The 18,764-nt window shown below is 36.1% G+C and overlaps 1 protein-coding gene across 10 annotated transcripts in view; it reads right to left on the bottom strand.

Moving 5' to 3' along the window:
• The window catches only part of ANKRD17 (ankyrin repeat domain 17), a 155,531-nt gene that overhangs the window by 34,734 nt on the left and 102,033 nt on the right, over positions 1-18,764 (bottom strand). For 6 of the 10 annotated variants that reach the window (XM_056803343.1, XM_056803345.1, XM_056803347.1 and 3 more), the window contains 4 exons: positions 16,377-16,525; positions 7,804-7,915; positions 7,516-7,661; positions 1,312-1,454 (listed from right to left, as the gene is read on the bottom strand). In XM_056803343.1, the coding sequence (XP_056659321.1) occupies positions 1,312-1,454; positions 7,516-7,661; positions 7,804-7,915; positions 16,377-16,525 (550 nt within the window). The remainder of the gene's footprint in view (positions 1-1,311; positions 1,455-7,515; positions 7,662-7,803; positions 7,916-16,376; positions 16,526-18,764) is intronic. The other 4 variants (XM_056803344.1, XM_056803346.1, XM_056803348.1 and 1 more) reach the window with 1 other exon arrangement.

Here is an 18,764-nt window from a genome sequence, read left to right as displayed (position 1 = left end):
GGCTGTGTCAGAGCGAATATGTTCAGGAGATGTTACAAAAGTAAAAATAAAATACAATGAGGTAAGAGATTGTATATGTGGGAGAGAGCCTGAGGAATTGAGGAGGACACCTAGTTTTGAGCTTGGGTGACTAACTGAGGATGATGGAATCCACAAATACAATAGGGAAAGTTAGAAGAGGGAAGGGCTGGGGATATGGGGTGGGGAGAGGATGTGCTCTATGTCTTTGACATAACTAGTTCAAGATGTCCAACAGGTAATTGGAAATGCAAAGTTGGAGGTAAGCAGAGAGACTGGGGTTAGATAAATAGATTTGGTAATCCTTGGCATTGAAAAAAGAACAAAGGGAAGAAACACATAGAGGCTGTAAATATAAAATAGGCTATGAGGCTTTAAAAGATATGGGGAGCTTATAATATATTCCAGAGGCTGAAAAGAGCCATTGGAGTCTACTATGTAGGGTCATGATGTGGTTAGATACATTTTTTTAGTACATCAATTTAGAAACCACATGGAGGAAGGACCAGAATGAGAAGTGTGAGTCTCAGAGACTATATAGGAAGGTATTTCAATAGTCTAGGAAAGGTAACAAGGACATGAATTAGTCTTGAATTAAATTTACTTTGGAAGGGTTGGATGACAAGACAAAATCTGAAGCCAAGTTTTCCGTTACTTGATTCTTTAATTTCCTTATGTTGATATGATTTTTAAAAATATTGTTCTGCTTTATATTAAGAGTAAGTACTAGGTGATTCAGTGGGTGGAGAACCTAAAGATGGGAAGTCTCAAGTTCAAATTTGGCCAATGACACTTCTTAGCTGTGCAACCCTGGGCAAGTCACTTCTTCTTTGCCTAGTCTTTACTGCTCTTCTGGTTTGGAATCAAAATGTAGTATTGATTCTAGGTTTAAGTTTAAGAAAAGTTTAAGAAGTTTTTTTTTTTTTTAGTTTAAGTTTAAGAAGAAAAGTTAAGAAGTTTAAGAAAATTGGGGGTGGGGGTGGGGAGAAGGTATTGAAACTATCAAAATATTCATACTTTATACTCACAAAACCCTGGAAGACTGGTACTTTTATTGTTCTTCCCATTTTATAGACCAGGAAATGGAGGTAGAAGGCTTCACTGGCAAGCCCAGGGTCACACAGCTAGCCCATTAAGAGTCTAAAGTCAGATTTAATTTCAAGTCTCCCTGGCTCCAGTTCTAGCATTCTTATCACTTTGTCACTGAGCTGCCTCCTTTTATACTTTCTGTCCCAAATTTTAGATAAGTTCTGGAAAGGGTATCACACAAACAAATAAAAGAGCAAAGCTTACCGGGAATTGATCTCTGCTCCAGCATTTAATAATATTTTGATGATGTTCACATAACCCCCAGAAGCAGCTAGGCTCAGAGGTGTGTAGTCTGAAACATTCCTGTGTTCTTTATTTGCCCCTCGAGCTAAAAGCAGCTCCACTACCTAGAAACATTATAGGAAAAATGGTTCATTTTCTTTTTAATACAATCATTTTTGTACTTCATATAATGATAAAGAGAGGCAGTGTTGTTTAGTGAATAAAGAGTGACCATCCACATCTGGAAGTCACAAGTACAAGTTATTTTTTCTCAAAAAGAATAGCTGTGACATTGAGTTGGCAAGGCAGGCACTTAATATCTTAGACATAGAATGCAATGGAATATTCTTAGATTCCAAAAAGGAATATGAAGAATTAAGAGAAACATGGTTAGATTTACATTAATCAATTTGGGGAGAAGAAAGCAGAACCCAAAAAACCCCAATTTTTATAATTACTAAAAAATAATGAAAATGAGTACCACACTATTTAAAAGCAACACATTTCAAGTATTTATTTTTGTTGTTGTTGCTTTTTAGTGTGGTATTCATTTTCATTATTTATGTGTGTGTGTGTACACAGACACACACACACACACACACACACACACACACACACACACACACACACACACACGTGCGCGCGCTCGCGCCAATTTTGGTTCCAATAGACTGAGGTTAACATACTTCTTGAGTAATAGTAAACTAGTGGCAGAGCCAAGATGTCCAAATACAGGACAGAAATCAGCTGAACTTTCCCAAGGTTCCCCTCCAAACTGCATTAAAATGCCACCTCTCAAATCAAAGAGAACCAACAAAAGGTCAAAGGGAGATGTTTTCCTAGGTTAAGACAACTTAGGAGATCCAAAGGAAAGGTCTGAAATACTGGGGTGGGTTTAGACCCAGAAGCTCAGCAGGGGCACCAAGGGTGGTCCCTGGAGGTGGGCAAAACTGCAACAGCATTAGTCCTCTTCTAAAATGAAGAACAACCAGAAGTAATAGCAAGTAGCAGTAATACTAATGGCAGCAGCTTCAGGAGTTCTAAACCCAGAGACAGCAAGGGAGTTGGAAAACTAAGAGAGATTATAAGAGTAATTTTGTGGGGACTAGGTGGAGTGGCACTAATTGGCAACTCTCTACTGTACTTATGTAGTTCTAGATCATATTTCCAGGATGGAAAGGAGCACTGGGGTCAACTACAAGAGAACATGGGCCTTGGTCAGAGCCCAACGGCAGAAAGATGTACTAGTTCTTGCAGACACAGGGGAATGGGAATGGAGGCCCTTCCTGGATAGAGACTAGAGTGCAGACCAGTGACCATATCTCTCCCAGGATAACATTACTTTGAAGGCATCATTTTCTTGGGATTTTTTTCAATATCACTAAAATAGAAAGTTTTGTATAATTTTGTATATTTGGGTAGAGAATCTAGGGCTCAAAATTTAAAAAGAAAAGAATGCTAAAAGTAAATAATATTTTTAAAGAAACAGTAAACTAAAATAGTGAACACATAGGCTATCAGAATTACTATATATTACAGAGTTTCATTTAATTTCTTTATCACAAGGTACTATGGGCACCTATTATTTGTAGATAATAGACATGCTGAAATAATTCATTTGATTTTTTTTTTTTGAAGTGAGAGGGTGGGGTAGGACACAAGAGGTAGTAGAGATAAGGGAAAGACTAATGAAAATGGCCCTGAAATCCCAATTACAATTTCTATCACTATCCAGATCTTGTGAGGTTGCTATTAATTAATTTTGAACAGTTAGGTCCATAAAAATCTCCTTGAAAATTACTTTGACCTTGCTTTAAAAAAAAAAAGTATATATTTTTAAAAAGCGTGTAAATTGAATTCCTCAAAGGACTATTTGACATTTTTTGGTGAACATCCAGTGTACTTGACTATCTGCCCCGTTGCTTCCATCCCTTGCAATGCCATATTAAAATCTATGATTTGTGACAAATTTATGAACCCACAACAATTTCTTTAGGAAAAACTAAAACAGAAATAAAACCCTTTCTTTTTTAGCCAGAATCATTTCCCTTTGTGTCTTCAGAATTTCTTTCCTGTATTTTGGGTCCTTCTTACACTGACATCCCCTACATTTCCTTCCTTTTGATGAATAATGAGCTGAATAAGGAGAATCAAAAAAATGATAAGCTACTCTGCCTTTAACAGAGAATTCTAACAATTGCCTAGAAAACACCTGTCTCTCGCTACTACTTGATTATACCTCTGTGTCTTTCCATGGTCTGTTCTTTATAGTTTCTTTTCTGCTCTCAGAGAACACTTCAAAATCTATATTGATTGTCCCTCAAATGCCTTACCTGACTAAGTGCCCAATATACTCATTTCCTGCATCATATTCCTCTATATCCACTTCCATGTACATTAAGTCTAAAATTCCTTTGCCTCCTCATAATCTGTTCTATCATTCCATCATCTGCCTTATAAAACTCTTAGCTGTTTTTTATCTTGTGACTTCCAACTCATTCCCAGGTCATTACTCACACAGTGGCCATATTCTCTTTCCTTACCTGTCTAGGAAAACAAAATGAATTTTGCTTGGCCTGGTCTCTTTCTCCCCTATTAAGTTTCTCCACTCTGTCCATCCTCCACCTAGCCAACAAAGTGATCTTTCTAAATATGCATGTCACTCTCCTTTTAAAATAAAGTTGGGGGGGGGGGGGGGGCAGCTGGGTAGCTCAGTGGATTGAGAGCCAGGTCTAGAGACGGGAGGTCCAGGTTCAAATCTGGCCTCAGACACTTCCCAGCTGTGTGACCCTGGGCAAGTCATTTGACCCCAATTGCCTAGCCCTTACTACTCTTCTGCCTTGGAGCCAATACACAGTACTGACTCCAAGAAGGAAGGTATGGGTTTAAAAAAAAAAAAAGCTTCTAACTTATTCAGATCATTAGCATTTTTCATTCTGAGAAATGTGGATCTTAATTTAAAAACAACAATAAGAGCAACAACTCTCTCAGTAGTCCAGGTAACATCATTTGATACAGGGAAAACCTATTCCCTAAGACGGAAGGTAAGGGTTTTAAGCAAAAAAAAAAAAAGGTTTAGGAGTTCCCTATTACCTCCAGGATGTGGAGAAAATTATTGATCATCAGAAATGCCAATAAAAGAAACAAAATCTCAAAGCCAAAAAGAAATAGGTTTATTAAGAGAGAGCCAGTTTTACACTAAAGCCAGGCCCTGGTCAAGACCAAAGAACCCAAGCTTATGAATGGCCTCCTAATATACCAAACTGATGCTTCAAATGACAGGTTTATGTCTGTAAAAAAAAAAAAAAGCATACAAAGTACAGCTTCTTCTAGGTTTGACACAGTATTTATTACATAACTGTAAAAATTGTAGTATCATGAAATCACACTGAACTTTTATAGTCCCAAATCAACTAAACAAGGGAGTGTACCAGAGCTGATTACCAAGGGTGGTAACTGATATCTATTCCTAGGATTATTCTGAAATAAGGATGCAAAAAAAGGGCCCATTGACTCAACTTTTACATTGCTTGACTTAAGTGCTACATTGCTGAACTTATACTGGAATTACATCAGAACACCTGCTATTAGTTAGACATGGTAAATTCTTAGTAAATAAGTTTACAAGTTCAAAGCCATATTCATTAAATAAAACACTAAGACCTATACTAACAATGATTAACTATGCTAGAATCATAATTTTAATCAAAACTTAGAACTGGTACTAAAACAATCATAATAGGGGGTAGGAGATTTTTTTCACGCACAAGGATAAAACAGAAAATGCTCTGTTTAGTTTTTAAATCAAGCCCTTCATAACCTAGCCCATCGGCCTCTATTCTGATCCTCACAAAATGTACTCCCATTTCCTGACTCTTTCTTCCTCATATCTCAGCTATAATCTTACAATTTCCAAGATACCATTTTTGGTTGTCCTTAAGTCAGTACGTTCCCTTTATGATGACCCCAAAGTTATCCTGTATGTAACTTTTCAGTACATAATTTTTCATGTTTTCATCCTTTATTAGATTATGAACTTCTTATTAGCAATGACTATTTTTTACCTCTTTTTGTATTCCCAGCATTTAGGAAACATAAACTTTTAAATTTTAAACTTTTAAAATTTTAGGAAAGTAAACTTTCAAAAATGCTTGTTAACTTCCCTTCTCGATGTTTCATCTTTATGCCCAAGAGGTTCTATAGTATGTTTTAATGACAATTTATGCCACTGTAACTTCCTTTGATTTTTAGCAAAATACTCTATATCATCATTCTTCCCCCCTCTCTGATTCCTGGATTTCTTCATAACATACAATGGATACTAGCTCTGTTTTTGGGAGTTCTGAATGTCACTACTGCTATCCAATATATTTCATTATTCTTCTCAATAGTAATCAGTTTCATGAAACAATATGTATTTCTTTCCTGTAAGTTCTTTTGATTAAATCATCAAAACTCTAGTAAAATATCTCAAATTCCACCTTTTACATATCCTGGCAGTGCCAAATGGGGCAATTCACTTGACCCCTGTGCTTGTAGACCTTTGCAGAGGTGCCATCTGTACTGGAGAGGAGAGTTCTCTATACCAGTGCATACCCTGATCCAGTCTCTCATCAGTCCATCATTGCATAAATAACCATTTTGCTCCTTTCCAAAACCATGATCATAAGTTATAGGCCATTCACAAGGCAGCAACAATTAAAACTATACCTAGTGCTCCTATGGTCTGCAGGGCCTCAATCCCAAGATTCCTTGTCTTAACAAAGTTTTCTAGATTTGGCCCACAAATACCTTTTGTGAACCAAATTAATTCTCATAGAGAGATAGTACTCATGTTAGAGTAGACTTCGATGGTTCTGATTTTAAATGACTAATAATCAAACACCATATAATTAACTTAAAACTAATGGTGCATTTGAGTCATCTCATTCCAGGAGGGTGATCTTTTCCAAAAACAAAATAAGTACATGTATGCATGTGTGTGTGTACACACACACACACACTCACAACCCCTAATCCATTCCCCTTACAGTCATAAAGTAAGCTGCACACAGATTATAAGATATGGTCAAAAAATATCTGAATCTAGATCCTCAGGCTCCAGAATCAGTGTGCTCTCAACTGATTTTTAAGGCCCAATGTGAATCAATAGGCTAGAGATGCGATGTCATATTCCATCTCCAGTTTACATATTTTGGGTTGTGTCTCAAACAGATCAGTTTTTGATTTTCACAAATACATAAGTAACTGATAACCTGGAACTGCTAAAGGAACTGTAGAAGAGTATTTTGGAAAGGCCTAATGGGGAACACCGGGTTCACTTCTATAACTGCATGGCTACAGTGCAGTGGTTTGCTTATACACAGATATCAATGGCTTTCGTTTTTCTCCTCAAAATCAGGACTCAATCACTTCAGTGCTTCTGCATAAATTGTCCTTCATAACTACAACGTACTTACTACCCCCCCCCTTCACCCTCATTTCTTATAACCCTCGACTTGTTTCAGAGTTCAGTTCATGCTACAGCTCCAATGGGAAGTGTTTCCTAATCCTCCTAGCTATTAGTATGCATTTATAGGTTTGCATAAATCTTCAGAAAAGCTAGGTAAGTATGAGTCCCTTGAATTTTGTCCTTCACTTTCCTTATCTGTAAAATGGAAATATAATTTTTGTATTATTTATGGTTGCTATGGAAATATCTTTGTAAATTTTAAAGCACTATAGAAATGCAAATTATTATTATATACTCATGTACAAAGTTTGACAACCTTTGTAAATTAGTGCTTACACCAAAAGAATTAACAGACTGAGAATATTATACATGAAAATAATTCATAATCTTAAGGTCTTTTATATTGCCTTTTCCCAGGGCTTACTCCAAAAACCTCAGAAGGTTTGTAAGCCTAAGTAAGTGGAAGAAAGCTCACAGAAAAAGGAAAAGAGACTTATAAAAAGCCAAAACTTTCATGTGGCAAAAGAAAATCACCTCTCCTAATTCCTATTCTAATTCTCCCCATGTAACACAATCTCAACTTGAGTAGATGTGACTTTGTTTTGTTTTGCCTGGCTAATAGCATAGAAACATTCTGTTCACTTCAAACCTTGTTACAATGGCCAAAGTTTTGAGTTCTAAAAAGTACACTAACAGTGGAAGGAAAAAATTTTAGGAGAAAAATGAAGCGCTACCTCTTGCCTTCCACCAGAACAAGCCAACGACAGTGGTGTGTCCTTAGTTCTCTCAGACTGAGCTTCAATGTCTGCACCATTATCCAGTAATATTTCAACAACACCAACATGTCCAGCAGTAGCAGCTAAGATGAGCGGAGTAAAACCTGAAAAAAAATGGACTGTCAGAACATCTAGGCAAATTAAAACTAATATTTTATATTCCTCAGCACTATGATTTTAAAGTATGCAAGACACCAAGTTCACTTCCCTTATTAGACACCACTTCTCAATCAAAATCACACCTACCTTTTTTGTCCCTGTGTTCAATACTAGCTCCTCTCTCAAGCAGTGTTTGTACCAATTCCTCATGTCCACCAGCACAGGCCAGTGTAAGTGCTGTATCATGATTGCTCTCAGTCTGTTTAAAAAAAAAAAGTATATTTTTTGGATTGGTTCACATTTGCTATATAAAATTTTTAGGTTTTTTTTGTTGTTATTGTTGAATTAGAAACATGCATGTTTATATTCACTCTTTTGTCTTCTCCATTCTTGGATTAAGATCATAGGCTTAGATCTGAAAGGAACCTTTAAAGATCATATTGTTCAAAACCCTTTCCCTTTCTTAACTTCAGAGATGAGGAACTGAGTTGAAATACCTTACCCAAGGTAATACACATAGGTAGTACCAGGATTTTAACCTAGGTCCCTGTAATTCTATTCCACTGCTCTTAACACTGTAGCATACTGCTTCCCATAAAATACCAAATAAACATGTATAGATCATTTAAATGGCCAAACCTTAAGAGATCTTTCATTGTTGAAGGAAAAAAGATTGCTCCTAAGAACTCTATGTGCCTGTATACATATACTGAAAATTCTATGTGATTGACAAATGGAACACAGGAAGTCAATACAATTTACTAAAATACTTTTATTCATAACACTGTTCAATTTTGGTTCCTGCTCATCATCAGGTGAGTATATAAGTAAATAAACTTACCCTCTTATCCACTAGAAAGTAAGCTACTAAAAGCAAGGTAGTTTTCATTTTTCTCTTTGTATCCCTATAACCTCGCAGAATAGTGGCCCTTAATAAATGCTTGATGAATTGTTAAACTGAATTGAAGGTATCCAATATTAGTAATATCAATCATCTAAAATAACCAAAACCCTCAAGCAAAAATAGCAAGGTAGAGTTAAGTGAAACAAATGATTTACAGTAAGACAGAAGAGGTATTTGAATTGGCTGGCAAATAATTATGTAAGACCTCTTGGCACTAAGAAGTTTTGAGTTTCAGTTCTGTTTTTGTTTTGGTTGTTGTTATTGGGTTTCGGTTTTTTTTTTGGGGGGGGGGGGTTGAAGAACCAGGAAGAAGAGAAGGAAACAGAAATGCCAAGAAGAATGAGCATTAATTGACAACAAAAAGCTAGAACAAGAGCAGCTGATCTGCCAATCTCATGTATACATAAGAACATATAATAAGTGGATTCAAAGGAGAAAATAAACCATAAAAGCAACATGGAGACAAGTGAAAAGACTTCAATAAAATTCAATAAAACTCAAACACTCAAGGCAGTATTACTCCAGGACCTTTCCAAAAGAGCATCAAGTTGTGTCTTTTATAAGATTTATTCATAGAAAGTGATAGAAGCAGTTTTACAATATGAGGATCCCAAAATTCTTCCATGTAACAAAGAGAAAAAGTATAGCAACTCTTTATAATGCTTCAAATACATCAAGATTTGCACGAAGCTCAAAAAGAGTGAGAATGAATTGTGATGTATCCAAACAAAACTGGTTCAATTAGGTAACCTTATTTCCCATCTCAGAAAAGACTACATTATCTACAGGACTAGAGTTCCCCTACCATTCACTCTTGTACCCTGTGTATGTAGCAATACAAGCACATCATAAGTTCCGAGTAAAGTCAGAGAGGCTCACACTGCACACAAGGAGGTAGGGAAATAGACCATGAGCCTAGCACAGAGACATGGTGGAGTAATGACACAATCATCCAGGTATCTCCCTAGGTCTCTTCCAACAGCAGAATAGCTAATAATATTTTGACTTGTCTTAGTTTTAATTTTGTGCTTCAAAATATAAAAGAAACAAGGAGAAATCCTATAATGGATCTGATTCCAGGCAACAAGGAGTAACTAGTTTCTGGGCTGGAAATGACAGAAAATTAGGGAAGGGCTGTGGGGTGGGAAACACTTTCTCCTTGTGTCTTTACCAAAGGAAGAAAGGAAACCTCTACAGTCTTAACATGTACCTTAGATGTAAGTAAGGCAGATTTGAAATGATTCAAAAGAAAAAATAAATAAGATTCCAAGGATAAAGAAAATCAGTAAAGGAGATGAAAAACAATTCAGAAGACACTTAAATTCTGAAAGCAAAAGGAAAACATTTCGAAACGGATGGAAAAAATAAGAGTGATATAAGCTAGTAAAACTTTACATCTTCACTACAACTTTTGGGACATCCTGTGTGTGCTCTAAGAACTTATTACCAATTTATGTTTTTTGAAAGAAATGTATACAAGATAGAAATATAGGCAGAGACCAACTGAATTTAAGATTCTACAACAGAATGGTAGGAGTGCCAAAGCTCAGAAGAAGCTCAGACTGATGTAAAAGAAATAATAAGAGTACTACCTAAGTCTTCCTGACTCCTGGGACTCTGCTCTGGCCTTCTCTACTAGCCAGGCTATATGCAATTCAACCATGATACCCAGCTTGATCTCTACACAGTATACAACTTTTCTCCTGGCTCCTCTACCTTTGAGAGATGACCTTTCATCTTGTCTTAATGGGGAACTAGGCCTTCATGCAGTGTACATGACATCCTCCCCTTCTTACACTTTCTATTTCTGTGTTCTCTTCTTCTATTCACCTATAAGCTCATTGAGGGCAGGAACTGTCCTGCTAATTTATATTAACACAGTAGCTGGCCCATAGCAAGCATTTAATGGATAATCTCAATCTACGTTGGACACCTCATTCCCACTCACCCATATCATTCATTTTGTCTTCTGTGATCTCTTGCCCATGTTGTCCCTGTGATGGGTTTCACCATTATCACCCCACTTTTCAATTTTCTTACCTCAGTAAGCCTCAAGAGCAGGGACTATCTATTTTTTAAATTTATATTCCCAATTCAGTTCCTGACAGATGGCAGGTAATTTACATGTATTGATTTATCTATATAAATTCAAGTCATTTGGCCTAAATATCGTTAGGTAGAGAACCATGTCGGTGAACTTATGGCACAGGTGCCAAAAAGGGCAGAGCCCTCTCTGTGGGCACACCTGCAGTTGCCAGCCAGAGTTCATTACTAGAAAGCCAGAGGGGCTGGGGGCAGAGCTGTTCCCTTCCACTCTCCGTGCATCTGAGGACATTCCTCATTTTCCCCATCCCTTAATGGAAGTGCTTCCTCCCTCTCCTATCTGGGGTATAGTGCTGGGGGGGAGGGGGCAGGGGTGTGTGAGGGTGCATTGCAGTTGGCATCCAGTTGAGTCTGGGGTGAAGGTGATTCTTGTCATGGGGTTGGAAAGGAACCAGGTTTGAGGGTAGCAGAGCTCACAGTGTGGCACATTGTTGGAGGGGAGCAGTGCTGTGGCCACTCCATTCTGCCCAGCAGCTCAAAGGAAGCACTTTCTCTCTCCCCTGTCTAAGATGGGGCTTAGGTGAGGTCTGGCACAGCACTCTTGGGGGGTGGGGGGTGAGGGGGAAGGGCGGGGCGAGCTCCTGACACTGTCTAAAAGGTCTACCATCATTCGTATAGAACTAGTGGATATGGTTAAATCATTGTCGGTAATATCAGAAAGATGATACAGAACTGATTTTCTAAAGGGAACAGAAGAATCATCTCCAAATCATAAGCAAATGAGCTTGTCTTTGATACCTAAGAAAATTCCATAACCAATTATTAAAGAGATGGTTAATTTACTAGAAAACAAAGTATAGATCACAAATAGCAAGCATGGCTTTTAAGCTATTCCTAAGTAGACCTGGGACCTGTTGTAAACATGTTCACCTAGTACAAAGTACCTCATCTTTCCTTGCAGAAAGGACACAGGGTTATGGACAAATAATACAGGTTTCACAGGGTCACAGCCACTGGGGCTAGAAGAGACCTCAGAGAACATAAGAGTCCAAATCTCTCATTTAACAGATAAGGGATCTCAATTCAAAAGGTTAGTGCCAGAGGCAGGATTCAAACCCAAGGGACTCCAGAACAACTACAAATGGAAGTGGTAGAAAAGCTTGGCATGGAAGCATAGCACAGCTGCACCATACACACAAAGCTAAGGCACTGAGGGCAACACCCGTCCACATATGTAACCATTTTAGAAGCAACTCTGAGCCAAATGAAATCATCAACAAAAGACTACCAGGCATGGAAGCCTCACATGCCCCCACACCAGAGTAAGCATGAAGCAGTTTATTATGTGGTAATGGCCATCTCTTCCTTTTAAGGACTGATTGTATTTGATACAACCCTTAAATTCTCTTATTCTATCATCCAAGAAAATTTTTAAACCCCTCAGGAAAGGGAAGCTGGATATATTCATCCTCTGTTAGGTTATGTGCCATGAGAGCTAGCATCCTTATTTTACTAATATGGACTGTGGAAATTATAAATATTCATAAGCAAATTTTAATGATGAATTGAAAAAATAATGTCTTTATCTTTATGTTATATACTTAATGAGTATAAACGATGACTTCACCCATGAGAAGAGCATACTTCATATTTAACAAATCAAAAATATTAAAAACTATATTGACAAAAGCCATAAAATTATGCATTGATGAAGCATTTATTATGTGCCAGATTGTGCCAAATGCTTTACAAATATCTTACTTGCTTCTCACAATTCTAAATGTGCTATTATATTCCCCATTTCAGTTGAGCAACCTGAGAGAAGGAACAAGTGACTTGTCCAAGGTCACAGAGCAATTAAGTGGTGATCTTCCTGACTACATAGAAATTAGGAACTGAGATCCAAAATAGGCATGGAGCATGCAAATATGGTACAAAAAGAATGAAGCCATAAGCCCAGCAATCCTTCCTTGAATGGTGTCCCACAAAAGAACTAAACATTTTCCAAAAATGCCAGGTTTAAAGGTTTCATGAACCTGCGAAAAGGATAAATAACAAAAAAACTATGAGATGAAGATTTAAGCCCTAATGAGAGAAAAATCAAGAAAGCAGAGCTCCTCTGCATGATGTTATCCCTAAAATTAGGGGTGTTCTTCAAATTTTTATTTTATATAGAACTTAACTATAAGAACTTAATTATTTATAAACTGATAACTAACTTTTTAATATTCCCTTCCCTGAAGAAAACTTAAAATGCTAAAAAATAATTATAGATGATATTAGCTAAATTAACTTACTTATTCAATAAAGTCCCAATCAAGTTCACAAAGTAATTTTTTTTTTAATTTAACAAAATGTATCAAATGTATGAAAAAGTAGCAAAGATGAAGGGGTAAAAAACAGGACCAAAATTCTATCCCAAAAAGAGGTGAGGAAGGGGAAATTCTCTGGTTGGGAATGTGATACAATTAAAGACAGTGGGTACTAAGGCAAAGACTCACTATTTGACAAATTCTTCTGTAAAAAAAAAATAAAACAATCTTGTAAAAATTAGGTTTAGAACCATTTAACCATTTAACCATTTATACCATTTAACAAAACAAGCTCAAAATGGGATATCAAAAGTCATATCCTAGACCCATGATGGCAAGCTTATGGCATACATGCCAAAAAGGGCACACAGAGCCCTCTCTGTGGGCATGCCTGCAGTCACCAGGCAGAGTTTGTTACCAAGCCAGAAGGGCTCCCTTTCTACGCACCTAAGGATATTTCTCACATTGCCCACTTCTCTGTCCACCAGCCAATGGGAAGAGTTCCTCCCTCCCCTGTCTAGGCTAAGGTGGGGGTGCCATAGGCATAGCATTCGGTTTGGGTGTGGGGTAGGAGCAGGCTCTGGCACTCTGTCTCTAAAAGTTCACTATCCTACTAGGCTCACCAAAGGAGAAAAAAGGAAGCTACCTTTTACATATGTGGATAGAAGAGACAATGACTTAACAAATCATAGAGGAGGTACATAATAAAAAAAGAAAAATTTTATAATAAATTTTTAAAGATTTTGCATGAATATAATGTAATTCAAATTAGAGGAGAAACAAGGAACAAGAGAGATAAAAAACTTTGCAGTAAGTTTCTCTGATAAAGATCTTATTTCCAAAACACATAAGGAAATGGCTTAAATGTACAAAACCAAGGAATGTTCCCCAAATGACAAATGGTCAATTTGAACTGACAGTTTTCAAAGAAATTCAAACTATCGACAACCACACAAAATGTCCTGAAACACTAACAATCAGAGATATGCAAATTAAAGCCACTTCAAGGTACAATATACTTGCTGCATTGGCAACATTGCCCCCCCCCCCCCCCCCACAAAAAAGGGTAAATGCTATAGATTGCAGATATACTACAACACTACTGTTAAATGCTGTGGGGTGTCAGCCATTATAGAAAACAATTAGAACTAAGCACCACAAGTTATTAAGTCATGTGTACCTTTTGACTTAGAAAGTCATCTACTAGTAGCTACTAGGCCTGTACTCCAAAAAGATCAAAGAAAAAAGACTCACAGACAAAAAAGTATTCATAGAAGCTCTTTTTTGTAATGGCCAAGACTGGAAACTAAGGGGCTCTCCTAGGGAATGGCTAACAAGTTTTTATATCGATGTTAGGTCAGTATCAGAGCACACTGGAAAACCTCTGTGAACTGATAGAGAATAAGGGAAATAGAATGGGGAGGGTGGGGGTAGGGAAATGTACAAGAATATCACAGAGGACAAATTGGACAAACTTTAGAACTCCTATTAATACCACATACTTAGCAGACTGACAACAGAATACACCAATTACATCTTGCCAGAGGGGAAAAGATCTTAAAATATATACTAACATAAATGCAAGTTTGTTTGTTTGATGGTTTGTTTTGTTTTTCTGGGTGTTTGTATTTTTTGCCTAGTTTTGATTGGCTAAGTCAATATTTGTTTGTTTTTTGATGGGGGAAAGCCAAAGGGGAGGGGGATTGTGATTTAAATTTAAAGCATGGTCTCAGGGCATCCTAGTTCTCTAAGTAAAATAGTGTCTATTGTACTTTATCACTTTTTTCAAAAATTGTCCTTACCTATGATAAAGCACACTGCCAGTATTACAGTTATCTCTTACCTTTGGCAAAACATTTCATTAGTGTCATGATTATTCTTTTGCCTCTCATCTTTTAATAAACTTTATTTCAAGATATGATGTTATCAAATGATTTCTGAAAAACTGAATAAAAATCATTTGTTCCTCCCCAAATAAATTCATCTATTCACAGATTAATGAAGTTCCTTCACAGGGAATTTTTTTCCCATATAGAAGTAAATCTTTAAAATACTTTAGTAATAATTTCATTACATCTAAAACTATTGTTTTAATGTATTGCCTAAGGCCTGACCGAATCAGTTTCCAAGAGCTTAATAATGATTTCTATACATATGATTCTCAAACATAATGCACACATACAGCCTCAGTTTTGCAGCTGAGTTCCAGCCACACATCTCCAATTACTATTGGATATGCAAAAATGGATGTCCTATAGGCATCTCAAACTTTACTTCAAAAGTAAATTTACCTTCCTCCTCATCCCCTTTGCTGTTGAATTTTCCTATTTGTGTCAGGGGCATAGACACCCTACCTCAGATTTGCCACAAAGATGAAATGCCTGACTTTTCATTCATTCTTCTCTAGTCAGTTACCAAATATTACTTGCATTCTACTTTTCTTTCTACTCATTTGGCCATTGTCCTAATTCAGGATTTCATTCTCTACCTGGGCTGTACTACAGTTTCCTAAGTTAGGTCCCTCCATTCTCCAATCAATAATCAAAACAACTACCAAAGTGAATTCTATATATAATTCTAACCATGTCACTCTCTTCACTCAAAAATCTTCAGTAACCACCTCCTATCTCTCAGATCATATATGAGCTTCTTCATTTATCATTTATACTCCTCAACCTGACTTCAATCCAAATATCCAACCTTACTGTAACCTACCAGCTGTCTATGGTCTGGCTAATCTGATTTCTTTGCTGCATTATCCACTCCCCACCTCCAAATCTCCATATATGCAGTTTGCTATCCCATGCTGGAAATGCACTCTCATTTTAAAGCTGACTTTTAGAATCCCCATATTCCTTCAAATCTTATAAAGTCATTTCTGAGCTGCCAGTTATCTTATATTTATTTAGTATATACTGAGTCAGGTGCGTGTCTCCACCTATAGCTAAGCTATTGAAGGGCAAGGACTACTTCATTTTTGTCTCTGTACCCAAACCACCTGGCACAGTTCATGGCACATAATATGCTCTTAAATAAGATTGACTCATCTATTTTGTTCTTTCACATACTCTATAAAATGGACTTAATAGTTTCTTTTACCAGATTACTCAGTTATTTAATCAATATTTTTGAGACCTTCTAGTACACCAGAATATAAGAAAATAAACACTATGATAATGTTGAACAAGTAGTAGTATCAGTTTTGAAATAAAGTTTTATTTCATGTGAATTATTTTATAGAACTAGATACCATCATTTGTAACTTACAAAAATACATTAACAATGAAAGCACCATGTTTATGCCTAACTCAACACTTAAGCCTTTTGCTAACTATAAATAATGTATAAGCAATTAATAAAAATTACTTAACTGGTGGTTTGCATTAACTAATGAAAGGTAAGAAACATTTTTAAATTATTAAAATAATTCAAAACTCCCTCTCTGATTTGGAGTACATTACCTGTGCATCAATATCAATGGCAGGGTAGATAGGCAGCATAGCTGAAGGAGAGATGATCGGGCTTGGAGTTGGTGTCTGAGGTTGGGAAATAGAAGCTGAGATACTGTGGGTAGGAGTGTTGGACATTGCAGACGCTCTTCCGCTCACTGCTGTTGAACAAAATAACATCACTTAGTAATTGTAACTGTTATCGTAATAACTAAAAGTAAGCAGAAAACTAACATTAAATGTAAGGAAAATCTTTACATTCAGATCTCATCTTATTTACTAATAACTACTTCCTGAAGTCTGGGAAGCAAAAATTAAAAGTTATAAAGTGAACAGTGGACTAAACAGTTCTATGGAATTGTCTCCTCCCTTATATTACTTAGGACTGACTTGGTCTAGTATTCAGTGACATACTATAATGGAGTATATATGAACTGGTTAAATGGTTAAATATTAAAATTACATAAATTCTAATCTCCAAATCTGAAATTGTAAAACATTTAGACTGAAATTCTTTATTATCAAAAAACCGCAAAATCTCCCATCATGTCTTTTTATTACGTTTAAGTCAAACTTGGAACAGTAGAAATCCCTAAAGCAAAGCATTTCATTTACTTCTAATTGTTAATGCTTCTTTTTTAAGACTACCAATATTTTGCCAATATAAACTCTGCTCAGCAGTCTCCTATAGCTAAACAATCTTTAAGACATTGTTTCCTGATAAAATGAGATCTTCCCCTCAGATGAATATTGGTCTTTGAAACAGGTTTGTGGTTTCTCATGTGAGAGATAATTAAAAATATCTTCCTATGTAGTAATAATTTCAGAAACTTTTAAATTAATTACAACCATAGCTAATAAATCTGAATTATATCCAGTTAATTTTGGTTCTGATATAACCATTCTCTTCATACTCAACCTAAAAAAAATCAACACTTAGCTGGGAAACCCCAGGCCAGCAATAGAGTAGGTTGTGGATGATCTACTGGGGGAATGGACTTTTACTCTTTGACCTGGTGTGAGAAAGTCAATCCCAGGTCTTCCCTCTTTTTATGCATTCTTCCCTCCCATTAAAAATTCCACTATATTGAAGTTTGGTCACCAACTTTTCATTGCTACAAACAATTATGGATGCTCATCACAAAACTAGCAATTACCTGCATTGCAACAGACAGTATTACTGCAATGAGAATTACCATTGGTTCTCCAACTTAGAAACTATGTTTATCACTAATCAAAGGAATCAGATGAAAATTTGAATTCGTTTTTAGACTACCAAGATATCTTGTGCTCAACATACATAAATTGTACCATCATAATGTTGATATTTTGAACATTTTTATTTTTCTGAATGAGACAAGTAATTCAACATCACCACCACTGTTAAAAATAACAAATGATACAAATGATAAAACTGTAGGATTTTAAAATTTGAAAGCCTTTAGAAATCATCTCATTTAATCTCATTTTGACAGACAGGACAATTTAGGCCCATTAAAGGAACTGTAACATTGGCTAAACTCACAGTGCTATTTAGAAGAACAAGAACTAAAACTCACAACTGAAAGTGAACACTCATTTGTTACTTTATTAAAATTCTATGACTACATAATGTTTGATGGATAGCCAATTTATTTCTACTAACAAAATATTTCTTTTAAAAAAATGGCTCTGAAACCAAAGAGAAAAAATTTTGGCCCTGTTAAGAATAAAAAACTGATCTTATTTAAAGATCTTGTTTACATAAAAATCTCAGCCTAATCATATACTTACTAGGACCATGTTAGTACCAGTAACATTATTGTAAACATACAGTTTTAGGCCTACTTAAAGGACAATGGAAAGATTATCTGAATAAAAATAAACACAGATTCTCAGGGGGTCCAAATGAGCTGACTTGGGAATGTGGAAAGAAAAAAATTGCATGTCTATTTTGACATTTTTATTTCTAGGTCAGAAAAATGTGATTAATAATATTTTTTAAAAAAACAACATGGTCAATAAGATCTAGACTAATAATGCATTTTCCAAACATATTTCAAAACAGATAGCATGCCTCCACACGGATAAAGTGTTTAGTACTGTTTCTAGCAATGAACAATGGTAGAATACAGCAAGCAATTCAAATAGGTCAAAAACAATTTTATTCAGTGATATATGCATCTTAATAAAAGTGAGATTGTAGATGAATAATTCAACACCTAAATTTCAATTTTTATAAAGGAAATAATTAAAAACTCAATTATTTTTTGATATTTTGCTAAATAGAACTGTTGCATTATTTAAGTAGAAGCTCTGACCTGTAGGCCAAGTTCACAGGGCTAATGTTATTTGGTTTGGCCTATGAAATTAGGCTTCTAAATTGAGTGTTCATTGCCCATCCCTATCTTCCACGGTTAA

Source organism: Monodelphis domestica, chromosome 6 (genome assembly GCF_027887165.1).
Source record: "Monodelphis domestica isolate mMonDom1 chromosome 6, mMonDom1.pri, whole genome shotgun sequence".
Lineage (NCBI taxonomy): Eukaryota > Metazoa > Chordata > Mammalia > Didelphimorphia > Didelphidae > Monodelphis > Monodelphis domestica.
Note: the sequence above shows the minus strand (reverse complement) of the source record. Positions and strands in the feature narration are given on the sequence as shown.